The sequence below is a fragment of the Piliocolobus tephrosceles genome, chromosome 2 (genome assembly GCF_002776525.5).
Source record: "Piliocolobus tephrosceles isolate RC106 chromosome 2, ASM277652v3, whole genome shotgun sequence".
Classification (NCBI taxonomy): domain Eukaryota; kingdom Metazoa; phylum Chordata; class Mammalia; order Primates; family Cercopithecidae; genus Piliocolobus; species Piliocolobus tephrosceles.
Genome location: NC_045435.1, coordinates 156085415 through 156111767, shown reverse-complemented (window position 1 = coordinate 156111767; position 26353 = coordinate 156085415). Strand labels below are relative to the sequence as shown.

At 39.5% G+C, this 26353-nt stretch overlaps 1 protein-coding gene and 1 non-coding gene across 5 annotated transcripts in view; one reads left to right on the top strand and one right to left on the bottom strand.

Annotated features, from left to right (window-relative positions):
• Positions 1 to 1926: 1926 nt before the first annotated feature.
• LOC111539553 lies at positions 1927 to 2032 on the bottom strand. The gene has a single exon (XR_002730715.1). It is a non-coding gene; the product is annotated as a U6 spliceosomal RNA (small nuclear RNA).
• Positions 2033 to 6221: 4189 nt separating this feature from the next.
• Positions 6222 to 26353, top strand: part of TOPBP1 (DNA topoisomerase II binding protein 1) — a 63693-nt gene continuing 43561 nt past the window's right edge. The window contains exons 1-12 of one of the 4 annotated variants that reach the window (XM_023207447.1): positions 6222 to 6411; positions 7028 to 7113; positions 9008 to 9142; positions 10183 to 10326; positions 11260 to 11441; positions 12629 to 12825; positions 14835 to 15014; positions 15734 to 15900; positions 18693 to 18856; positions 19002 to 19252; positions 24291 to 24649; positions 25293 to 25465. In XM_023207447.1, coding sequence (XP_023063215.1) covers positions 7030 to 7113; positions 9008 to 9142; positions 10183 to 10326; positions 11260 to 11441; positions 12629 to 12825; positions 14835 to 15014; positions 15734 to 15900; positions 18693 to 18856; positions 19002 to 19252; positions 24291 to 24649; positions 25293 to 25465 — 2036 coding nt within the window. In that variant the 5' untranslated portion in view covers positions 6222 to 6411; positions 7028 to 7029. Of the gene's footprint in view, positions 6412 to 6869; positions 6954 to 7022; positions 7114 to 9007; positions 9143 to 10182; positions 10327 to 11259; positions 11442 to 12628; positions 12826 to 14834; positions 15015 to 15733; positions 15901 to 18692; positions 18857 to 19001; positions 19253 to 24290; positions 24650 to 25292; positions 25466 to 26353 lie in introns of all 4 variants that reach the window. The other 3 variants (XM_023207446.1, XM_023207450.1, XM_023207448.2) reach the window with 3 other exon arrangements.

Below are 26353 nucleotides of genomic sequence, written 5' to 3'. Positions count from 1 at the left end.
TAACCTAGGACTGCAGGGGTGTGTCCCCCACATTCAGTTAATTTAAAAAAAAACAAACAACTTTTTTGGAGAGACAAGGTCTGGCTGTGTCACCCAGGCTGGTCTTGAATTCTCGGCCTCGAGCAATTCTCCTGCCTCAGCCTTCCAAAGTGCTAGGATTAAAGGTGTGAGTCACTGCACCTGCCTGGATTTTTAAATTCTCTTTATTTTTGTTTGCAAACAGGCCAATTCCCTGAGCTTGTCTTTTCCTTATCTAATTAAATGCAGCCAGTAGCAACCAACATAGAATAGAATGTGCTGCTGATATTCTATTTTACCTCCTCTTCACTAGAGCTCAGCAGACTTAGTAGGCCTACGTTCTATCTTCCGGGTTACTGAAGACCATAGTTTAAACAAATGTTCTGCTAATCAGACTATTTCTGCAGTGATAAATATCATTTACTAATTTCACTTTTAAATTGTACATTCAATGTTGGGCGTGGTGGCTCCTGCCTGTAATCCCAGCACTTTGGGAGGTTGAGGTGGGCGAATCACAAGGTCAGGAGTTCAAGACCAGCCTGGCCAATATGGTGAAACCCCATCTCTACTAAAAATACAAAAATTAGCAGGGCATGGTGGCACGTGCCTGTAGTCCCAGCCACTTGGGAGGCTGGGGCAGAAGAATCACTTGAACCCAGGAGGCAGAGGTTGCAGTGAGCTGAGATCATGCCGCTGCACTCCAGCTTGGGTGACAGAGCGAGACTCCATCTCAAAACAAAAATAAAAATAAATTGTACATTCATTTATTTATATGTATTTATTCATTTGCAGCATTGGAAACAAACATAAAACTATCACTCAAAAAACCTATTTTCAGTTTGGCTTTAATTTTGAGAAATATTATCTATGTAGTAAAATATAATAAGAAATATTCATATTCCCACCACCCATATTGTAAAAGTAACTATTTAGTCATATTTGTTTCCTGTGTTTTCTTTCCCATTCTTTTTTTTTTTTTCTTTTTGAGATGGAGTTTCGCTCTTTTTGCCCGGGCTGGAGTGCAATGGTGCGATCTCAGCTCACCGCAACCTTCACCTCCTGGGTTCAAGCGATTCTCCTATCTCATCCTCCTGAGTACAGGCGCCTACCACCATGCCTGGCTAATTTTTTGTATTTTTAGTAGAGCCAGGTTTCTTCATGGTCAGGCTGGTCTCGAACTCCCAACCTCAGATGATCTGCCCACCTCAGCCTCCCAAAGTGCTGGGATTACAGGCATGAGCCACTGCTCCCGGCCTCCTTTCCCATTCTATAAACAGATAAAGTTGCCTGCAATCTCACCCCAAGCAGGGTCAGGAGAGATTGGCTCTAGGTGACAGAAGTGCCAGAGAAAGAGGAAACTGACCCTAAATGCCAGGAAAGTGATAGCAAAGTTAATTCCCAACCCCAACTACAGTTCTTTCTTTCTCTTCCTTCCTTCCTTCCTTCCTTCCTTCCTTCCTTCCTTCCTTCCTTCCTTCCTTTCTTTTTGAGACAGGGTCTCACTCTGTTATGCAGTGGCACGATCATGGCTCACCACAGCCTCGACCTCCTAGGCTCAGGTGATCCTCCTACCTCAGCCTCCTGAGTAGCTGAGACTACAGATGCCCGCCACCACATTCAGCTCATTTTTGTATTTTTTGTAGAGATGAGGTTTCACCATGTTGCCTAGGTTGGTCTCAAAGTCTTGGGCTCAAGCAATCTGCCCACCTTGGCTTTCCAAAGTACTAGGATTACAGATGTGAGCCACAGCACCCAGTTCCCAGCTTCTTTTTAAAAAAATTTTGTAAATATTAGAGATGGTGGATCTTGCTACGTTGCTTTGGCTGGTCTCAAACTCGCAACCTCAGGCGATCCGCTAGCCTGGGCCTCCTAAAGTACTAGAATTACAGGCATGAAACACAAAGACCGGCAAATATAGAATGCTTCACAAATTTGCATGTCATTCTTGCACGTGGGCAATGCTAATCTCTGTATCATTCCATTTTTTTTTTTTTCCAGTAAATATGCCGCCAAAGCAAGCACCAAAACCTCAGCTTCCGAGGTCATATCACAACCTTTCCCCGTTTTCACCAAAGTCTTCAGGGACCACAAACCCCTGTATCTGTGGGTTCCACATCTGAGGAGGTCAACCAACTGGGGATCAAAAATATTCAGGAAAAAAAAATACAATTTTTGTGTAAAATTTGCCATAGTGGAAAAATAAATAAATAAATAAAATTTTAAAAAAAAGTATAACAACAGTTAACATAGTATTTACATAGCATCAGGTATTATAAGTAACCTAGTGATTATTTAAAGTATATGGGAGTGGCCAGGCACAGTGGCTCATGCCTGTAATCCCAGCACTTTGGGAGGCCAAGTCAGGTGGATCACGAGGTCAGGAGTTCAAGACTAGCCTGGCCAACATGGTGAAACTCGTCTCTACTAAAAATACAAAAATTAGCTGGGTGCAGTAGCAGACGCCTGTAATCCCAGTTACTCGGGAGGCTGAGGCAGGAGAATTGCTTGAACCTCAGGGGTGAAGGTTGCAGTGAGCTGAGATTGTGCCACTGCACTCTAGCCTGCACAACAGAGTGAGACTCCATCTCAGGAAAAAAAAAAAAAAAAGTACATGGGAGTATGCGCATAGGTTATATATAAGGACTTGAGCATCTTCAGATTTTGTTACTGCAGGGGGCCTTGGAATCAATCCTCCGTGCATACTGAGAAATGACTAACCATTTTCACCCTTTCCTGAAGGACTGCTATTCAAGCAAACTTTAATGTGTATCAAAATCACCTGAAGGGCACAGATTGCTAGCCCTACCCCAAGTGTTCCTGACTTAATAGATCTGAAGTTGAGCCCAAGAATTTTCATTCCCCCAAAATTCCCAGGAGATGCTGATGCTGCTGGTCCAGAGACTACACATCAGAACCACTGCTCTATCCATTTTCCAGGAGTAGGTACTAGAGACAGACCTTCTCTGCTTGTCTGGAGACACACCATGGGAGAACTTGCCCCTAGTGGTGAACTCTTACTCTAAAGACAGGTCACTCCTCTGGTATCAAGTTCTGGCTGGCTAAAAGCTAAACGGTGCATTTTCTTCATCTTCATTAGCAGCATCTATGAATCTCCTTCTCTCGTGAGGTCTCTACTTAGCCCAGAAATGCCAGGAATGGGCTCCCTCCCTGGTGTGGACCTTCACACAGAGATGGGCAGACAGCATGTACCCAGGAGCAGTGTGGTGTGTCAGGAAAGGCGCAGGCAAGTGACACAGTCCCTGAACTTCACTTTCCCCATCTCCACAACATGAGACAATGATATCCATCTATTACAGGGTTGCTGAAAAGAGTAAACGGGAATAGTGTGAGGAGTCCCATGTTAACTGTAAAGTGCTCTAGAAATATTAATTATTATTACAGATTCAGGTCAGATTTGCACCTTAACAATTAACTGTGGTTTATTTTTTTTTTCCACCTGTAGTGATTTTTGTTTTTTGTTTTTAAGGCTTTCTTCACCTTTCCCCCAGCAATAGGCCTTTACCTTTGAGCCCCAGTGTTCACCCCCTCCCTTCCTGCCCAGACTCCGCCTTCCTCCTCCTTATCTGCTAGTAATCCACTCGGTCCCATGCCTCCTTCGGGGCCCGCAACTGGCTGTCTTGAGTCCCCTATCTCTGCCCACACCCTCCTACAGTGTTAGCACCTTTGCGAGAGGTGGCTGGGGCGGAGGGGGTAGTCAAAGTACATGTCCCTTTTTCATTGGCCGATCTTTCCAAAATTGAGAAGCGTTTAGGTGATTTCTCAGCTAATCCTACCATATACATAAAGGAATTTAGACACCTTTGTCAGGCCTATGACTTAACTTGGCATGACCTCCAGGTTATCCTAACCTCTACCCTAAACTGACTGAGGTTCTAACCCAATATACCCGGTTAGATCCGGCCTCCCCCACAGGGGCCACCATTTTGGCATCTTATTTCATTTCTCAATCAGCTCCTGACATTCGTAAAAAAAAACTTCAAAAGGTAGAGGATGGTCCTCAGACACCAATACAAGACCTAGTTAAATTAGCCTTTAAGGTCTATAACTCCAGAGAGGAGATGGCAAGTTCACCTTGAACAGAAGGTTCAGCTCCTAGCAGCGGCTTTACAGCCCAGTCGTAACCCCAGGCCAGAGAGCACACACCCCACAGACTTCAAGGCCACGAAAGGAGCTTGCTATAAGTGCGGCAAGGCAGGACACTATGCCAACAGGTGTCCACAGGGTCCCCGAGCCCCAACGCAGCCTTGCTATAAGTGCAAGGCATCAGGACATTAGGCCAGTGAATGTCCTAACCTTCGTCCACCAGCAACCCCCTGCCCTGCTTGTCAGCAGGGAGGACACTGGAAGTCTGATTGCCCCACCCTGAGAACAGGTGCTGCGTCTCCACGTGACCCCCTTTCCCAGGATCTTGGGAGCTCCTTCCAGCTCCTACATCTGGACGACGACAACTGAAGGTGCCGAGACTCGGGGACCCCCATCACCCTCGCCGAGCCGCGGGTAACTCTGCTGGTAGCGGGTAAGACAATTTTTTAATTGACAGTGAGGCTACCTATTCTGTTTTGCCGTCCTTCTCTGGACCTAGCCTTCCATCCAATATCTCTGTAGTGGGAGTAAGTGGAAAGCCATCCACTCCACGAAAAACTCCACTCCTTAATTGCTGCCTGGCCAACAATTACTTTGCGCACTCATTCCTCATTCCCAACTAAAAAGGGCCCTTACCGAAAGCAATCAGTGGAAATCAGTTTGGCTTTCCCCCACTCGCCTCAAACTTACTAAATTTTCTTAACTATCTCATACTCCCCAACCTTGCCAGGACCATCCTTGTGGGTTTTGCCCATATTCCAACAAATGCTTCCATTCCTCATTCCTATACTAATACTGTGCCTTATTTTATTCTTCATCCATACGTCCAAATACCAACTATGGGCCCCGACCTTAACGACGCCCCTTAACAGCAGGAAGTAGCCAGACAGACCACGGCGCCCCTTTATCACTATTATCAATAAAAGGTTGGACTGTTTGGACGAACGGAGGCAGGATGGTGCACTTCCGGGTTCTTCTTCACCACCAACTCTTCCCGTGTGTGCGAGAATGCAGCTGACACCCGGGAAGGTGCAGATTAATCAGGCATGCACCAGGTGATGTCAATCCGAGGAGACCCAAGATTTACCTGGTGGCACCTGCGGAGCGCCCCCCCTCCCCCGACATGCCCGTGCCCCGCCTATTGCCCTTCCACTCCTAGAAAAGTCGCTCCCAGCAGATGCGCCGGGGGCGGGCTTTCTCAGCCCCCACTCTTGTCCGGACTGTATTAGAAACCCCCCCCCCTTCCCCCAGCTCTGGTCCCTGAAGCTAGATGACCAAAGAATAAATTTGCAGTTTTGCTTTTAGCCTTGCCTACTCGCTGGTTCTTTTGTGCCCACTCTGGTGGTCTTAGAAAAACAAATCAGTTATCACTGAGCTAAGGTTTTGCAGGCCCATTTTACCCCCTCTCCCTTTGCTCTCCGCCATTTGAACCTTAGGTTCAGTCCTAGAATCTCCCCAGTACCAGGCAGATGCAGAGAAAGAGAAGGGAGATGTTCACTGAAGGGGAGGAGGAGGGGAGGCCATTGAAGATCTTGGCAAAGATCCCTTTGCATTAGCTGTGTAGTAAGTCATCCTTTCTTCCCTTGCCATCTTGTGGCTGTGTTAGGCAGTGATTCTATTCCTGCTGTGTTGGAGGGAATCCACCCAGTCTGTAGTTAGAAGACCTGGATGCAGTATTAATTCTACCACTTACTAGCCACGTGCCCTTGAACCCATCATTTAACTTCCTCCATTTTTACATCTGCAAAATGGAACTACCACTATTTGCCTCAAGGAATTGTTTTGGATAATACGTTTTCCCGTGCGTGTCTGGTATAAGGCAGGTGTAAAGTAAGTATCTATTGAGGACATCCTTTCTTTCCGTGGCTTTTTTAACAGTAAAGGAGTATTCCAGGCGTGTGGTCCTACCTCTTGAACCGACCGCGCTTACTCCCGGCGGAGGCTAGGCCTGCCCAGCAAAGCCCTAAACCCAAGGGATCCGGCCTAAGCTTTCCCTGAAGCCCCACCGCCCACGGACCGCTCACCTTCACTTTTGACATTTCCGCTCTCCTGCGGCAGCTGCCGATGGCGTCACTTCCACCGGAAAAGGCGAGCGCAGCCGCGCGGTTGGCGCGAAAGTCGGTTCCCGTTCTGGGCAATTTCCGGGTTCTCCAGCGTTTGCTTTGGGGTAGGGGCGGCGCCGAGTCGGGGGAGGGGGCTGTGCGCCGGGCTGGCGCCCGACCCCAGCCACCGCCCTGTGGGCAGCGCGTCCCCCGACTCGCCGCCCGGAGACCCCGAGGCTCCAACGAGGTAAGTAAGGCGCGGAGTGGGGACTCACTCCTCTCGGGCCTTCTGTGGCCTTCGGGACCCTCTTTTCCTGTCCTAGTAACTGGCCCTGGGACTGACGAGTGGGCCTTTGACACCTAAAGGACGTGGCTTCCGTGATCCCAGAGCCAGGCCTTTTTCTGGAGCTGGGAACCGGAGCATCTGGCCTTATGCAGGGGCAAGACCATGCTAACTGGCTTCCATGTTTATATTTAAATCTGTTTACTGAGGGGTGAACGAACCTCGCAGGCCGTGGGTATCCGCAGGGACAGATGCACTCAGTGTATCCATAAAACAAGTGCAATTCAATGTCCATTGGCTTAGAGGACTTAGAGCCTTCATAGCAGGGCCCTCCTCAGGGTATTCAATTTGGGTTAATTTTGTTCTCTGATTTGCAAGGATTGGTGTTGTTATCTTTTTCTTTGGCTTTGCCCACATTCCAGGGTTTCTTACAAATGCCTTTGACGAATTCACCGGCAGAGCCAGAATGTCTGTCTTTAGGCATTCTTGTCTGCGTGGAAAAATAGGTGGGTTAAACATGGAACTTTATACCTAATGTGGTTTTGTTCTTGTTAATGGTTCCTTTATTTTGACAGTTCAGAAATGTCCAGAAATGACAAAGAACCGTTTTTTGTGAAGTTTTTAAAGTCTTCAGACAATTCCAAATGTTTTTTTAAAGCTCTCGAGGTAAGGGTTGAAAACGTCTTAATACCGTGAATTCATTTTCTTGTTTTTAAGTGTTTTTGATTTGTTGGGCTTTATGTCTTAGAAGTAGATAGTTCACTTTCATAATAATTTAATAGTCTACGTTAATACAGATATATCATTATTACATATTTTCGAATTGATCTAAGTACATTATTATGTATTTCGGGGGGCTGGAAGTCTGTTATCACGTTGCTGTTTAATGTGACTCACCTGCAATTCTTGGAAATTAAGTTGCTTTCATTTGCCTCCTAACCAGAGTGGTCCTTTGTGTGCTGTAAAAATTTGAGTCGGTCGTATATTGGTCATACTTGAAAATTTTTTGGTTAATTGTTTTTTGTTTTATTATGTACAGTGTGATAATTGGATGATGATAGAGGTGATGTAGAGCCTTGCTTCTCACAGATCTCAGCAGTATCAGCATGGCCTGGAAGTTTGTTTAAAATGCAGAATCTTGGCCTCCAATCCAGACTTACCACTTAGAATCTGCATTTTTAACAAGATCGTCAGTGTGCATTAAAGTTTGAGAAGATTTGTAGCAGATTTTTTAAAATTTCATTCATTCAGCAAGTATTTATTGAAGTGTTCATGATTTGATAGGCACTTCTCTAGTACTTGGAATTTATCAGTGATCAGAACAGGCAAAGATTTCTGTTCTCTCAGAGCTTACATTCTAGCAGGAGGACATAGACACTAATCAGATATGATAAATTAGGAAGAGAGAAAACCAAAACAGGTTAAGGGGTTCCAGAGGATGTTTCTTGGGGGTGGGAAGAAAAGGGGGTTATAATTTTAAATAGGGTGTGATCAGGGTAGGCTTTATGGAGAAAAAGATATTTGAGTAAACGTGAAGGAGGTGAGATAACCTTGCAGATATTTGGAGAAGAATGTTTCAGGCAGAGAGAGCAACCTTATACAGCCCCTGGGAAAGTGTCTGTAGTCTCTATCCAAGTTTAGTGTTCTGTTGTGTAGTAAGTGAGGGATAGGGGAAGAGTGCTAAGGAATGTGTCAGAGAATAATGGTAAAGAGGTCATGTAGGGCCTTGTGGGCCATTTTTCTCTCAGTGGAGAGCCATTGGAGGGTTTCAATCAGAAGAGTAAACTTGATCTGGCTTACACTTTTAAAGGGATTACTGTATTTAACATAAGGACCTCAGAATTGGTTCAGAACATTTTGAGTGCTTACTGGGTATCAGGATATAGTAGCAAACAAGATACATGATGAAACTTCCAGGGGAGAGAGACAAAAACGCTCTCTCTCTCTCTCTATATATATATATATTTAAATAAAATAGACTAAAAGGGTAGAGGAAGGGGTATTTGAGAAAGCATGATTAGGATAGGCATCTCTGGGGAGGTGATATTTAAGCAGACCTGATTGAAGTGGGAGATTAAGTCAGGTGAAAACCTGGAAAAAGAGTATTCCCTGCTGCAAGATCGAGAGCAGAGCCTCTAAATGAGGTTATGGTTGGCTTGTTCCAGGGCTGGCAAGAAAGTGGGAGTGGCTGGAATAGAGTAAGCAAGGGAGATGAGAAGTAGGAGGTAAAGGTGGGAAGATAGGCAGGAACCAGACTGTGTTGTCTTGAAGGCTATAGTAAGAAATGTGGATTTTATTCTGGGTGCGGTGTGAAGATATTAGGTTTTGAGCAAACAGTGACATGATCTGACTTGTATTTTTAAGAAGATTATTAGCTGCTGTGTAGAGCACAGATTTAGGGCAAGGAAGGGAAAAAGACCATTTGGGAGCCTTCTGCAGAGGTCTAAAACATGATGGTGACTTTCAATAGGGAAAAGGCTGGATTTGAGATGGAATTTGCATAGGACCTAAATACAGGGGAGTCATTTCAGGTACATTCTTATTTTATTTTTTCTTTCAGTCCATAAAAGAATTCCAGTCAGAAGAATATCTTCAGATTATTACAGAAGAAGAGGCATTGAAGATAAAGGAGAATGACAGATCACTTTATATCTGTGACCCTTTTAGTGGCATTGTCTTTGATCACCTCAAAAAGGTTTGCTGACTTCTAGTGTGTTCCTTTGGTAGTCTGTTTTTTGGTTTATCTTTGCTTCAATAGACGTACATTCTTTGCCGATTATGAAGTATTATGCAACTTATGAGTACATTGGCATTCTTTTGGTTTAGCAAGACCAGGATTGAAAGGCTAATTATGTTACAGTAGGCTTTCTTTTTTTTTTTTTTTTTTGAGACAGAGTCTTGTTCTGTTGCCCAGGCTTTAGTGCAGTGGCACGATCTCAGCCCACTGCAACTTCTGCTTCCTTGGTTCAAGTGATTCTTGTGCCTTAGCCTCCTGAATAGCTGGGATTACAGATGTATACCACCACACCTGGCTAGTTTTTGTATTTTTAGTGGAGACAGGGTTTCTCGATGTTGGCCAGGCTGGTCTTGAACTCCTGGGCTCAAGTGATCCTCCCACCTCAGCCTCCCAAAGTATTGGGCTTATAGGTGTAAGCAGTAAGGCAGTTTTGAGTGAAAGGGGCTCTTGAAGTTTCTTTTCTTTTCTTTTTCTGATACAGGGTCTCACTCTGTCGCCCAGGCTGGAGTGCAATGACGCGATCTCAGCTCACTGCAACCTCCGCCTCCTGGGTTCAAGCAATTCTCCTGCCTCAGCCTCCCTAGAGACTGGGATTACAGGTGCCCACCACTGCCCCTGGCTAATTTTTGTATTTTTAGTAGAGACAGAGTTTCACCGTGTTGGCCAGGCTGGTCTGGATCCCCTGACCTCAGGTGATCCACCCCACTCGGCCTCCTCTGAAGTGCTGGGATTATAGGCGTGAGCCACTGTGCCTGGCCTGAAGTTTATTTCTTTTGATAGTTTGCATTGTTTGATTTGCTTTTGTGTGTGAGTGTTTAATGTATAGTATATCTGAGAAATTATATAGTCGTTTTTATTTTTTTCTTATAACAATTTGCTGATTTTTCCACAGTGGTCATCAACTTTGGTAAAGAATTGGTGAATGTTACAAAATGTAATTTGGTAAGACTGGTGGTCTTTTCCTTCTTAACTCATGTAAGCTTTTCTCTTTTTCGTAGCTTGGCTGCAGAATTGTTGGTCCACAAGTAGTCATATTTTGTATGCACTACCAGCAATGTGTCCCAAGAGCCGAACATCCAGTTTATAATATGGTTATGTCTGATGTAACCATATCTTGTACAAGTCTGGAAAAAGAAAAAAGGGTAGATATTGATCTCATCATGATTGAACAATTTATGTATCTATTATTCTTAATTTTTCACTGCATAGAAGATAACTTAAAAGACCTACCATTTATTGTTCGTGACTTTTAACAAAGTTCAATATACAACCACAGTGTGTATATATGTATACATATACATTTTTTAAGTAAATTGAGTATAGAATTTGTTTTGTTGAAAACTGGCTAATTTAAATTTTTTGTTTTAATTTAAAAGGACACTCATTTTTTAATCACTTACATTTTTTTCCACTATAGGTGGACAGCCTTTTAAAAAAAGGATTCTAAATTGTTTGAATCAGGGAGGCGGAGGTTGCAGTGAGCCAACATCACGCCACTGCACTCCAGCCTGGGCAACAGAGCAAGACTTCATCTCGGAAACAAAAAACAAAAATCATTCTGAGAGAGAGCTATAGAAATACATATATATAGATATTTGGGACAAGGTCTTACTGTCACCCACACTGGAGTGCAGTGGCACAATAACGACTCACTGCGACCTTGATTTCCTGGGCTCAAATAATCTTCATGCCTCAGCCGCCCAAGTAGCTGGGACTATAGGCACGCACCACCAAGCCTGGCTAAAACATATTTATATACTATATAGATACAATTTATGTTGTTAAAAAACACATGTATATTAAAATATATAGAGGCAAAGATTTATACATGCTCTGTATAGTAGTTTAATACATTCATGGAGTTGAAAGGGATAAATATAGGAAAATAATCTTTTTAAAATATAATTCATATTTATCTCCCAAAAAATAATTTGGTTAATTATTTAACTTTATAATATTATGTAACACTTATGTATTCAAACTATCAACAGCAAAATGTATTTATGAGATAGTGTATAAAAATGGAAGCAATATTGTTTACTTCAGTATTAATGTGTTCTCTTTTGGGGCTGCAGGAAGAAGTTCATAAATATGTACAAATGATGGGCGGACGAGTATACAGAGACCTTAACGTATCAGTAACTCACCTTATTGCGGGAGAAGTTGGTAGCAAAAAATATTTAGTTGCTGCAAACCTGAAGAAACCTATTTTGCTTCCCTCTTGGATAAAAACACTTTGGGAGAAGTCAAAAGAGAAGTAAGAAAGACATTTTTATATTTTCTAGATTTGAAAAATGATGCATTCAGTCATTTTTGGCATGTGATATGCTCTTTGGATTTATCATTCAGGGAAAAAAATAGTATCATTACTGTTTTCTCCAGTGAAAACAGAAGAACAGAATCTATAAGCTCTTATTACCAAGACATAAGTTGACAGGCATAGCATGGGCTAAGGGTTTATCATTAGCTACAGAGTGATAATTGCTTTGGTGATAAAGTTCTCAGCTGTAAATGTTTCTGAAATATTGAGAAAACGAGTTTGGCAGTTTTGTAGCTTTTATGTTGCATTATCCTTCAACTCCATTCCCGTATGTTAAGATGGAGAATAAATTAGTCATTTTGGCAGTTGCATTCCTTCCAAAAGATCGTATGTGTAAGGTTGAATATAAACATATGTAAGTCATCAGCTGAGATGTGATCATTTAATAAATGTTAATTGAGCCCATTTTACATATCTGACCCGAGCTAGGCTTTAGTTATATTTAGTAAACAAAACAGATAGTCACTTCCCTCATGGAGCTTAGAGCTTATTTCAAGGGGCACACTTTAGTTCCCCTGCAACTAGATAAACAACCACAAGACCAAATACCACAGAATTCTATTGGCATACGAATTATATCGGTATTTTTCTGGGCTTGTTTTCAACACCATCCGGCATATCCTAAGTATGTCTCCATGTCAGCAACTCTCATTCCCAATGTGATTACTTCATCAACACATCTGCCTTGCATGGCAACAGAATAATAACATTTTTGTTAGTATTTTGCCAGAAATCATTGCTTTTACTTATATAGAATAATGGGAAGATTAAAAAGTTCGTTTTTCTAATAGGCAACCAAATTACCTTTGGGTTTTTAAGTAGAGATTCAGACTTACAATTTTGGAAAATATATCACTGTGACCAGCAAGGGCTAGAGTTAAGGAAATGTATATTTTTCCCTTAAAATGGTTTTGAGAGACTGTATCTGAAACAATTACTTTGTATTAGAGACATGTTATTGAACTCGGTGAGCAATTAGTGTAATTCTGTTTGGTGGTTCTCCTTTGTAAAAAAATGATTTTAAATCCTAAAACATGAGGAAAGCAATAGTGGTGTTTGTGTTGTTTTTCATTATTCTTCTGGTAAATTTAATATTTTCTTTTTTAACCATTTGATTCCCACAGAAAAATAACTAGATATACTGATATAAACATGGAAGATTTCAAGTGTCCTATTTTTCTTGGTTGCATAATCTGTGTGACTGGCTTATGTGGCTTAGACAGGAAGGAAGTTCAGCAACTCACAGTTAAGCATGGAGGTCAATACATGGGACAATTGAAAATGAATGAATGTACGCACCTCATTGTGCAAGAACCAAAAGGTAAAACTGTTTCACAGAGGGCCAAATGAACATTTTCTCTAGTATTTAATATTTTATTTTTATTTGTTTATTTACTTTGAGACAGAGTGTTGCTCTGTTGCCCAGGCTGGAGGGCAGTGGCACAATCTCAGCTCACTGCAACCTCTGCCTCCCGGGATCAAGTGATTCTCCCAACTCAGCCTCCCGAGTAGCTGGGATTACAGTCACCTGCCACCACGCCTGGATAATTTTTTATTTTTAATAGACGGGCCTTCACCATGTTGGCCAGACTGGCCTCTAACTGACCTCAAGTGATCTGCCCACCTTGACCTCCTAAAGTGCTGGGATTACAGGCATGAGCCACCATGCCCAGCCACTAGTATTTAATATTTTAAAATCTTTACAGAACAGCTTTTACTTCTGACATGTCGTTAATCTAGTTTGATACTGTTTTCTCTAACATCTTGCAAAGGTAGTTTGGGTCACAATCTATAAACCGATTATATGACTTTTTTTCATATTTATTCAGGTCATTGAGTAAGTATAAAAAACCCAAAAACTTTTAGTGATGTTTTATTTAAGCTTACTTTTGTATCTTTTGATTTTTTAAAAATGTTCCTCACACAGTTACCAAATAATGACAAGAAGTTTGGATAAATAACAGGAAAACTAAAAAATATAGCTAATTGGCATTTCTTTCTAATGACTAATTTAAAAAGGCTTAACTTAGTTTTAGTTTGACTGAATGAACTACAAGTTTTAACTGGAAGACACACCTTGCGGAACATGAGGCAGTAAAAAATGAAAAAGAAAATTACCAACAAGAAAAATTCTTTAAAATTGCTATTAAGTTTGGTGTTCCATAACATTATTCTGGATGATTTTTTATCAGCACTCTTAAAATATACACAAATTGATAAAAGATGAGTTTTGTTAATGTTTTTATGATTGCCTTTTATATGTGTACCGTGTTTTACTAAGCTACCTAGATTGAGAAGAAATTAAGATTAAATGGTAATTGTCCTTAAGTCAGAACTTTGGGTATGGCCAATTGTGATAGAATCACTGTGAGTAGAGTTGATACTGCTGTTCTTTTTCTGAATCTGAAGACTGTTCATTGTTGATTCTCTCAAGAATGCCAAAAAACATTTCATTTGACATATTGACCTCAATTCCTCTGTGATACTGCTTCAAAATACATTGTGTTAAAGATTTTTAAGGTAATAAAAAGTTACATATTTTTAACGTAATTTATCTATTGGCTTATCTATCCTGGACTTTAAGTAGAAGCCTGTTGACATTGGAATGGTCTGTTCAAAGTTGGGATTTATTATATTGCACACATTTATAATTTTCACATTGTACAAGCTGGTTTAAAGAAAGTAAATGATGGAGCCTATATGCAAACCCAAGTCCGGTATTAATTCAGTTACCCCACAGTTGCTCCTGTCTTCCTGCAGTTTGTGTAAAAGATAAACCCTCTCACATGGCATGTGTATTTATACAACACATAGAAAATATAATTAGGCAGTAAGCTAAAATACTACTTTGTAATAAACTGTGTAGCATGCTGTTTAAGAGTAAGTACTGGTAACTTTAATTTTGTTGATAGGTTTTTAAAATAACCTGTTACAGCCAGGTGTAGTTGCTCACGCCTGTAATCCCAGCACTTTAGGAGGCCAAGGCGGGCAGATCACCTGAGGTCAGGAGTTTGAGACCTGGCCAACATGGTAAAACCCCGTCTCTACTAAAAATACAAAAAAATTAACCAGATGTGGTGACACGTGTCTGTAATCTTAGCTACTCAGGAGGCTAAGGCAGGAGAATCGCTTGAACCCAGGAGGGAGGTGGAGGTTGCAGTGAGCCAAGATCTCACCACTGCACTCCAGCCTGGGCAACAAAGTGAGACCCCATCTCAAAAAAAAAAAAAATTAACCTGTTATAATTTGAATATTTCTGCAAAGATAGATTTTAATGGTTTTCATTTATTGGTTTCTCCTGTTTTCTCTATTTCTTTCTTAACGCTACAGGTCAGAAGTATGAGTGTGCCAAGAGATGGAATATACACTGTGTGACCACGCAGTGGTTTTTTGACAGTATCGAGAAAGGTTTTTGTCAGGATGAATCCATGTACAAGACAGAACCTAGACCAGAAGCAAAGACTATGCCCAATTCTTCAACTCCTACTGGCCAGATCAACACAATTGATAGTGAGTCTCACTGAGATTAAATATTCTGAAGACAGTCATATTTCTGTGTAATAATCAGCATGTTAATAGAATCACTGAGATAGGGAATTTCTTTTTCTTGTTTGCTATGCTTCTAGGCATAATTGTGTAATAGTCAAATTGTGTAAAAAGTTAGTACTGAACTGTTCATGACTTTTTTTTAGAATGAATGAATGCTTTCTTTTATACCCTGATGTAATGCAAAAGATGATTAAAGAAATTAAGAACAATGGTAGATGGAGGCTTAAGATACAAGTATTAATCTTTGAAACATTACTGACATGCATATATTAATCTTTCCTTAATTTACGGTTTTGCTGCAATTGTTATAGATCGTCTGTATTTGTATAAAAATTAAAACTGTTTCTATTTTGTAGGTGTTGTGTTGGCAAAATGTTTAAAATATTTTTTCAAATGTAAGCCTCTTGAACCTTAAAGTCAGCAACTTCAGATTTTTATGGGAAACAAGACACTATTAGGAAAATGTGTTAAATCTATTTTCATTTAAATAAGATAGGAGGCTTAATTAATTTCATTTTCCCTTTTTATACTTTGCCACTAAGATTTCAGTAAACACCCCTGAATCTTACTTTGGAAGTTGTTTATTGCCCTATATTTGTAAGAAAAGTTAATCCATAGACAATATATAATCATGATTATTTTATCTCCCATAAATTTATACATGTTTTCAAAATATGTAGGTCGTACTCTTTCAGATGTCAGCAATATTTCCAACATAAATGCAAGTTGCATAAGTGAATCAATATGTAATTCACTTAACAGCAAACTGGAGCCTACACTTGAAAATCTAGAAAATCTGGATATCAGTGCATTTCAAGCACCTGAAGATTTATTAGATGGTTGTCGGGTACGTCTTTATTATATAATACATGCAGTAAGTGATGATACGCATTAGCATTTCCTGGCCTGAATTTGAAGACCCTTCAGAGTTGGGCTTGCGCCTTACTACCTATGTAAACTCTCCACTCTAGCTAAGTAGATGTGCTTACTAGACCATGTCCATCCTTTGGCTGCAAGAGTCCCTCTGCCTGTGAGGTATCTTCCTCTGTTACCTTTTAAAAGTTCATTTCAGGTTTTAACTCTTCTCTTAACCCTCCTAACTACATTAATCTTTCCATCTGCTGTATTTTGAGAGCACTTAGTTTCTGAACGACTTACTGGATTTTTTATTTTTATTTTTTTGAGATAGGGTCTCACTCTGTTGCCCAGACTGGAATGCAGTGGCACAATCATAGCGTCCTGTAACCTCGAACTCCTGGGCATCAGCCACCCCTTAGTCCCTGAGCAGTTAGGACTACAGGAATGTGCCACTACACCTGGCTAGTTTTTAAAATTTTTTTTGCAGAGACAAAGTCTCACTATGTTGCCCAGGTTTGGACTTTTATTTATAACTATCATCTAAGTGTTTACAGTGTATTAGACACTGTACTAATCATTTTATGTATGTTAATATATATATAAAATCTCATTTAATTCCCACAGATAACTCTAAAATGGATATTATCTTGAGGGTAAGACTTAGAGAATTAAAATTCTTGTTCAGAGTCACACAGAGAGACATTAAGTGGCCAGTTATCTACTCCAAAGTCTGTATTCCTCACCATTAGAGCCACTGCTTTGTTTGGTATTTCTTGGGCTATTTAATTTTTTAGTATATGAATAATTGTCTTATGAGTTTGTTGATGGAAATATCATACGCTATACGTTTTCAGCTGTCTTAGATTGGAAAACTTAATATATTCCTGTTTGTAGAATGACTTGGCTGTGCATTAATTTTCACAGAGTAGCAAAAATTTAACCCTACCTTATTGTTAAGAAGGGAAATTGGAGCTGGGCATGGTGGCTCATGCCTGTAATCCCAGCACTTTGGGAGGCCAAAGCAGGCCGATGCCTGAGGTCAGGAGTTCAAGACCAGCCTGGCCAACATGGTGAAACCCCATCTCTACTAAAAATACAAAAAAATTAGCTGGGCGTTGTGGCAGGCGCCTGTGATCCCAGCTACTTGGGAGACTGAGGTAGGAGAATCGCTTGAACCCAGGAGGCGGAGGTTGCAGTGAGCCGAGATTATGCCATTGCACTCCAGCCTGGTCAACAAAAGTGAAACTCCGTCTCAAAATTAAAAAAAAAAAAAAAAAAAAAAAAAAGGAAATTTAGCAAATTACCTTTTTTTTTTTTTAAACTTACCAACTTACTAGCTATACAAAAGGTGGGTTTTTTGTTTTTGTTTTGAGATGGAGACTTGCTCTGTCGCCTAGACTGGAGTGCAGTGGCGTGATCTCACTTCACTGCAACATCTTCCTCTTAGGTTCAAGCAATTCTGCCTCAGCCTCCTAAATAGTTGGGATTACAGGTGTGTGCCACCATGCCTGGCTAATTTTTCTATTTTTTTTTTGTTTTTGAGACGGAGTCTCGCTCTGTAGCCCAGGCTGGAGTGTGGTGGCACAATCTCGGCTCATTGCAAGCTCCACCTCCTGGGTTCATGCCATTCTCCTGCCTGAGCCTCCCAAGTAGCTGGGACTACAGGTGCCCACCACCACGCCTGGCTAATTTTTTGTATTTTTAGTAGAGATGGGGTTTCACCTTATTGGCCAGGCTAGTCTTGAACTTCTGACCTCAAGTGGTCTGCTGCCTTGGCCTCCCAGAGTGCTGGGATTACAGGCATGAGCCACCACACCTGGCCCAGAGATGTTTTGTATGATCTTTTATCCTAGACTACTAATTCTAGATATAACTTTTAATTATTTCTTACATATAGAAAGCATATGATTCCAATTATTTGTTAAAATATATTCTAGTAATGGGGGTGATTTAATTTGGGGTGTAAATACAGTTTGGGATAGATTTGTTATACTTAAATTTTTTTTAAGGTCACCTTATGTAAAATAGAGATAAAATGGTTTTTATATTGATTAAATTGATTTAAATGTATACATCCTGGTAGTTAAAAATATATTACTGCATACATGTTATCCTCAAAGCATTGTGTTCAGTTCTTTGATGTACATATATTTTTTGTTCAGTCAACTCTGTGAATAAGGTAACATCAATTTATAGGTAAGAAAATTGGTTTAAAGAGTGTAAGCAACTTGCCTATTGTCGTTAATCATTGGCAGCTGGAAACCACCCCCCCCCCCCCGCCCGCGCGCGCGCGCGCGCACACACACACACACACACACACACACACACACACACACACACACACACACACAATTTAAGCCCAGGTGTTCTGAATTCAGACAGCTAACTACAGTTTACTTTTATAATTACTTTAAAATGTACAAGTAAGCTTCACAGTTAAAGAAGTTACCTGCATTTTAGAAATTGGTATGCACTAATATTTAGAAGCTGTTGGAATCTGGCTTCTATTTTATTTATAGCCTCAAAATACTTATCAAATATCTACTGTGAAAGATAATCTGTATGAGATTGTAAAGAGTGATTAAAAAATCAATGTTACAGAACAGTTAAAAAATCAAAAGTTTCAAAATATATTTATTCATATATCTTAAATGTACACAAGTTGTTTTATTTATACACAGTGGATTTAGATATATATTTTGTGGATTTAGATATATATTTTTAGTTTTTTTCTATTGAGAGAAAGCATCTTATATACATTAAATATTTTCTTTCTTGCAGATATATCTTTGCGGTTTTAGTGGCAGAAAGCAAGATAAACTGAGAAGACTTATTAACAGTGGAGGTGGAGTTCGTTTTAACCAGCTTAATGAAGATGTAACTCATGTTATTGTGGGAGATTATGATGATGAATTGAAGCAATTTTGGAATAAATCGGCCCACAGGTTTTTTCCGTTTTTAATTCAAATCAATTTCTACTACATAATTTTTCTTACAATTGCATATCCATGCAGTTCTGGAAACTGCATGACAAGTGGGATGATGGTTTTATAGCTTACACTAATACATAACTATGTGCTGTTTTTGTAGGCCTCATGTAGTGGGAGCAAAGTGGTTGCTGGAGTGTTTCAGTAAAGGTTATATGCTTTCTGAAGAACCATATATCCATGCTAATTACCAGCCAGTGGAAATTCCAGTTTCACATCAGCCTGAAAGTAAAGCAGCTCTTTTAAAAAAGAGGAACAGGAGTTTCTCTAAGAAAGACTTTGCTCCTAGTGAAAAGCATGAGCAAGCTGATGAAGATCTGCTCTCTCAATATGAAAATGATAGCTCCACAGTAGGTAAGAAATGCTTGATTAGTATTTGTAGTTAGTAAGAAATATTTTAGTAGCCTAATACATACATATGTGATCTCTGCCACGTTTTCTAGATTTTAAGTTAAATTAACCTTAACCTTTTGCTTTCCTTTAAGTTCTGCTTATAACTTTTTTTCTGAGCAGGCAAGACAATAGGGTCCTGAATCCTTTAACCCTCTCTCTCTTCAGCTAACTAGCTCTATTTTGATTTGTTGTATATACAGGCATTGCTTGATTTGTGTGTGAGTTTCTAATAGTATGAGCCTTTTATTAAAACCTTGTAACAAATGCCTCTTACTGGATTATTGTGGTCTTTAATGCATGAAACACTGTACTGTGGACTACCACCTCAGTATGTACTATTATGTAGTAAGGTAAATTGCCAGTGAAGCATTATAAACATCATTACTTCTTTTTTATTAAAAAGAGACTTTATAAAATCCCTAATATAGCCAAAAATATATAAATTTAAATAAATTTAATGTGTATCATAACCTAAAATCTAAAGTTAATCAGAATTTTAATCTATCTCGAATTAAACAAGAACCTTAGAAAACTTTTTTTTTTGAAGCAGAATTTTGCTGTTGTTGTCCAGGCTGGAGTGCAGTGGCTGTGATCTTGGCTCACTGCAACCTCCACCTCCTGGGTTCAAATGATTCTCCTGCCTCAGCCTCCCAAGTAGCTGGGATAATAGGCATGCGCCACCACCCCTGGCTAATTTTGTATTTTTAGTAGAGATGGGGTTTCTCCATGTTGACCAGGCTGGTCTTGAACTCCCGACCTCAGGTGATCTGCCCACCTCGGCTTCCCAAAGTGCTGGGATTACAGGCGTGAGCCACCAAGCCCGGCCTAGAATATGTTAATGATCACAACTAGCCCTTCTCCCTGTCCCCACTCATCAACATACTCAGCTTATGTGATTTTGTCTAGTATTTTCATTATCTTTTAAAATCTCACAATTAGGCATTATCCTTTTATATAATCAACATTTGTTTCATTTACTAACACGTTTAACTGTTGTTTTGCTCTCCCCAGTTCTTCTTACATCTGAGACCTCTCTTCTGGAATCATTTTCTTTCTTCCTAAAATAATACCCTTTAGAGACTCGTTTAGTTTCTCTAAGACTCTTCAGCTGGGTATACAGTTCTAGACAGTTTCTTTGTTTAAGCACAGAGATACTGTTTCATTGTCATCTGTTTCCCTGACTGCTGGATAGGAAGTCACATGTCAGTCTGTCTTCCTTTATAGGCAATCTGTCTTTATCCTCTGGCTGTTTTTAAGATAGTCTTCCTTTTGGTTTTTGTGTCCTAGAGCTTTACCATTTATTTGTCCTGCTTGAGATTCATTGTGCTTTCTGAATCTGAGAATTAGTAGGTTTTTTGCTTTTTGTTAGGTTGAGAAATGTTTATTATCTCTTTGAATATTGCCTCTCCCCCATTCTCTATATTTTCTTACCTCCCATTTGCTTTGTATATGGGTCACTTAATTTTCCAGATCATGAATTGTCTCTTCAGTTATTGCCTAATCTGTTTTACCCATCCATTAAATTTTCTGTTTTAATAATTAATTTTTCAATTCCTAGAAGTTTTAGCTTTTTAAATAGTCTGTCATTTATTTTTTTACTTTTAAAAATAGAGATGGGGTGCTACTATGTTACCCAGGCTGGTCTTGAACTCCTGGGCTCAAGCAGTCCTCCCACCTCAGCCTCCCAAAGTGCTGGGATTACAGGTGTGAGCCACAACACCCAGCCAAGTCTGTCACTATGTATTTGTATTTTTTGTTCTTTATTTATTAAAACACATTAAACCTATCAAAACATCTGTGAATTGTTCTGTTGGTTATTGTTTATGGTGCCTGGTTTTCTTGTGTTTTGTGATTTTTATTGTGAACTTGTACTTACTAGGACTCTAGGAATTCTAAGAAACTTGGGGTAGGGATTTGTTACCCCAGAAAAGGTTCATGTTTGGGTCTAGGTGCCTAGGAGTTTACAAATTCAGTACACCTCTAAGTTGGTGTGTTGGCTGGAGGTTTCTTAGACCGTCCAGCTAGTATGAATTTATACCCAAACCTACTTTGAGGACCAGCCTCTGATGAACAAATTCTCAAGAGAGATATTTTTTCCACTTGACCCAAAGCCAGTGTTCTTGACCTTTTACTTTGCAGGGCAGATTTGTTGTTGGTTGGTTGGTTGGTTGGTTGGTTGGTTGGTTGGTTGGTTGGTTTTGGTCTCTTTACTAAAGATATGTCTCTTCATGGGTTCTGGATTTGTTCTCTGAGGATATACTCTGCTTTACCTCTAATTTTTATGAATCCAAAGGATTGGCTCCTATCTCTTGTGTGATACCTTTACATTCCAAGGGTCTGGGTTACTGCACAAATATTTAATAGATTTTGACTAACCATTAGCTTTAGTAACTACTTAATGTTCTAGATTTAGTAACCACTTTAGTGGTCTGGATTTTAATATTTTATCCTATATTTTGAAGTGTTTTTAGTGAGAGGGTTTCAAAGATCCTAGCCCACCATATTTCTTGAGAGGGAATTGCTAGCATTCCTTTCTTATTTACACTATTTCCGTACTACAAAATTGACTTTTCTCAAACCATTTACTTATGCTTTAGTATTGTATCACATCAGGAGATCATCCAAATTTTCCAGGATGCTCTGGTATAAAGAAGCCACAAATTAACTGAAAGCGATTTTTTTTTTTTTTTTTTTTTTTTTTTGGAGATAGGGTCTCATTCCATCACTGAAGATGGAGTGTAGTGTCACAATCTCGGCTCACTGCAACCTCCTCCTCCCGGGTTCAAGCAATTCTTTTCCCTCAGCCTCCTTAGTAGTTGGGAGTACAGGTGTGCACCACCACGCCCAGCTAATTTTTGTATTTTTAGTAGAGATAGGGTTTCACCATATTGGCCAGGCTGGTCTCAAACTCCTGGCCTCATGTGATCCTCCTGTCTTAGCCTCCCAGAGTGTTGGGATTACAGGCGTGAGCCACCACACCCAGCCAGCAATTTTATATACTATCCTTCAGCCAAGGGTACTTGGTGTAGGGCAGGTGATTAGTTTCTTAAACCTTCCTTTCTGAGGCTGCTAGTGGTTTACTGACTTTGTAAGGATTAAGTGATAGTAAATCTCAGTGGATCACCAAGCATCTGAGAAAATCTATAGTAAAATATTTTATAATTAATTCTTAAAATTGCTTTTGATTTAAGGGAGTTTTTTTTTTTTTTTTTTCTGAGACGGAGTCTCGCTCTGTCACCAGGCTGGAGTGCAGTGGCATGGTCGTGGCTCACTGCAACCTCCACCTCCTGGATTCAAGCGATTCTCCTGCCTCAGCCTCCCAAGTAGCTGGGATTACAAGCACACGCCACCATGCTCAGCTAATTTTTGTATTTTTAGTAGAGATGGGGTTTCACCATGTTTGCCAGGCTGGTCTTGAACTCCTGACCTTGTGATCCTCCTGCCTCGGCCTTCCAAAGTGCTGGGATTATAGGCGTGAGCCACGGTGCCTGGCCCTAGGGGAGCTTTTTGAATAATAGGTTTGTTACGTAGTATCTCTTAGGCTTTTGGATGCGATGTGTTTGAAAAGAGATCTTACTGCTAAAATAAATGGAAAGAACTGCTGTAAAACATGTTAGTTTGTTATGAGTCTCTTAACTTCAGAGTTTTACTGATGGTTTATTAAGAACTTAGTATTTCTACTTTGTTTTTATAGTAGTAGTCTAAAATTCTACTGGATTTCTTCTTCCTTCCCATCTTACCAACAACATGTAGACATCGAACAAAGTTATTTTTTTCTCCTAGATGTGACTGCAAAATAATTGTACTTGCAAAAAATAAAAAGGGTTTTACTTATAAAACAAACTTGTTTACATTTTAACAAAACTGTTAAAAAAACAAACTTTCCAGAATGTTTTATAGTATTGCATCACCTTTAACTCCATCTAAGCATTTTCATTCTCATGAGTATATCTATAAATTATAAGTATACTATTGTCCTTTATTCCTTGTATTATGAAACCAAGGGTCAAAGAGCCTATAAAACTAGAACCCATCTCTCCTGACTTACTGATCAGTAAACTCTGTAGACAAAGCTATGCTTCCTTAGTGTGAATAAGAACAATTTTAATACTTATGTTTAGTAGGAGTCATAAGTTCCTAATATATATTGCAATGTACTTAATTTACAAGTTCCTAATATATATTACAATGTACTTAAAAATGAAAATGCTAGTGTCTATTGGAGATGAGGATAGAAGTACGAAGATGGCATTATAACATGGTGTTATGAACTCTGGAGTCAGACTTTGGTTCGTATCTCATTTCTGCCGCTTAACTGTGTGACCTTAGGCAAATTACATAACCTTTTCAAGCCTGAGACTCCTTTTGGAGAGAAGGGATGTGCTGATAGTATCAGCCTCACAGTTAGCATTATGTGAGCATTACATGCATGTAAAGCACTTAGTCACAGTGCTTATATAAATGAAAGAGTGATTCTTGAATAGCTTCCAGCCTTGTTGGAATCACGTAGCAGGGCAAACTTTTTCTCTAAAGGAGTAGACAATAAATATTTTAGGATTTGCCAGCCACTTCCTTATAGTTATTTCCATATTAACATGTTCCATGTTAAGGGCTTGACAGTTACACCATTTAGACTTGTTAATTTTTTTCTTAATGATATTTTGTTAATTTTATGGTGAATCATCTAAACCAGTTTTGGAACTAAGACAGTCCTGTAGGAGCTATATAATTTTAAAGGAATTCAAGTGTCTATTATACTAGGAATACCTAGGACTAACATGATTGCTCTTGTCCTTCCTAATGGATGATGGTAATACTGATAAGGACTCTTGGTAACCCCGAAGACGGGGTGAATCCATATCCCTTTATTATACACGTAAGCTTTAGTTTTGTAAGTATGGTCAAAATTCTCAGATTCCATGTTACATTAAGATCCTTGCTAGAAATGAACTTTATAGGGTAAATTGTTGGTTAGAAAACATTTACTTTTCTCTTTCAGTTGAGGCTAAGACGTCTGAAAATGAGAAGTCTGAAGTTAGGCCCTTTAATGATTCTACTCATGCTGAGCCCTTGAATGATTCGACTCACGTTTCTTTGCAAGAAGAAAACCAGTCTTCTGTCAGTCATTGCGGCCCTGATGTTTCTACAATTACTGAAGAAGGCTTATTTAGCCAAAAGAGTTTCCTTGTTTTGGGTTTTAGTAATGAAAATGAATCTAACATTGCAAACATCATAAAAGAAAATGCTGGGAAAATCATGTCCCTTCTGAGCAGAACTGTTGCCGATTATGCTGTGGTTCCTCTGCTGGGGTGTGAAGTAGAAGCCACTGTGGGAGAAGTTGTTACAAATACGTGGCTGGTAAGACAACACTGTAGTGGTTGAAATAAAGTATTGAAGAATATCTGAATGCCAAGAAGGTTAATGTTTTTTTCTTAGGCAGTTCAGTTACAGTAAATCGGTGTTTGGATTTGAACACTCTTGATTTTGCTTTTAGCAAGGGAAATTCTAAAGTTAAATCTGCAAGTTTCTTGGGCCTAATCCTGATAACGGTAGAGGTTACCCTTTCCCAGAGGCCACAGCAGCAACATTCCTTCTTAGGAGGTCACTATAGGGTCATCTCATACTATTTGTCTTGTTTTCTTACAACCAAAGCATCACTGGTAATTTCACTGTTGATTTTTTTTTTTAACGTTCCAAGAATTATGAGAAAAATAGTATAATACATTGGAAGGAATGAAATTTAAAGCAACATTCAGTAACTCCAATGATAGATCTTACTGATTATAATAGCCTAATGTAATCAGTCGATGTATGCATATGTGTGTATGTATATGTATATTTTAACATTATGATATGAAATGTATTGAGAAAGAGCATACACAGGTTTGTATTAAAGTAAAACTTCTTATCAAAACTAAATTATTGCTCGTGTGCCTGAATGAGTGTTAACCACTGGCTGCTTATTTCAGGTTGGCTTTACTCTTTCTCTTGTTTTTAAAAGGTTACTTGCATAGACTATCAGACTTTGTTTGATCCAAAGTCGAATCCTCTCTTCACACCAGTCCCAGTAATGACAGGAATGACTCCTTTAGAGGATTGTGTTGTTTCATTTAGCCAGTGTGCTGGAGCAGAAAAAGAGTCTTTAACATTCCTAGCAAACCTCCTTGGAGCAAGGTATGTGATCTTTTTAATGCACCTGTTGTGTTGGTGTATCTTTTTATTTATTTTGACTTCTTGGAGGGCATTCAAATTAGAATTTGGTTGGGTGTCTTTATTATATTTATGGATGTTATATGGTTCCTTCTCCCCTCCCACTGCTTCACTTGACTAGCCTTAAAAAAAAAAAAAAAAAAAAAAAGTACCTCCATTGTCCAAAGATGAAGACTTAGGTATTATAAGAAGATAGTAACTGCAGTGGATCCAAATACATGAAATAGTGTTGAAGTCGTGACTTCATAATGACACCAAATAAACTAAGGTAATTGATGATCTTTGAAAGATGCTAGGGAACCAGTCCGTTACTTTGAAAGCTGACAAAAGGAAAGGATCAAGTAATTTAACTTGCATTTCCTGTGCAGTTTGCATCAGGGTAACATGATAGTGGATACGGCAGTTTCCCTTTTTAAAGATGTTTCAACAAACAAACAAATAAACAAGGAATGATAAGGTTGTAACCCCTAATGAATGAAAGAATCTAGGCATTGAACATCAATAATTAATCACACAATAAAGGGACAAGATATGATGTGCCTTCTTATGGAGAATACACCACCACTTTGAAGTAGTCTTGCCAAAATAATCAAACCTCAATCTGATGATGCTTCTAGATCCAATTCCCAATTTATAGGAAATGCAAACAGCAGAATAACACGTTAAACTACACCACAATGATATAATCAGCAAGACCCAGACTTTGGTACAACTCTATGGCATAAATGATCCAGTGTCTTCAATGAATGTATATTAAGGGCATGGAAAAGAAGGTAGGAACCTATAAGCTAAAAGACATGAAAAAGCAAAAGCCTAAATATGGTCTTTAAAGATGCCATTATTTGATTATAG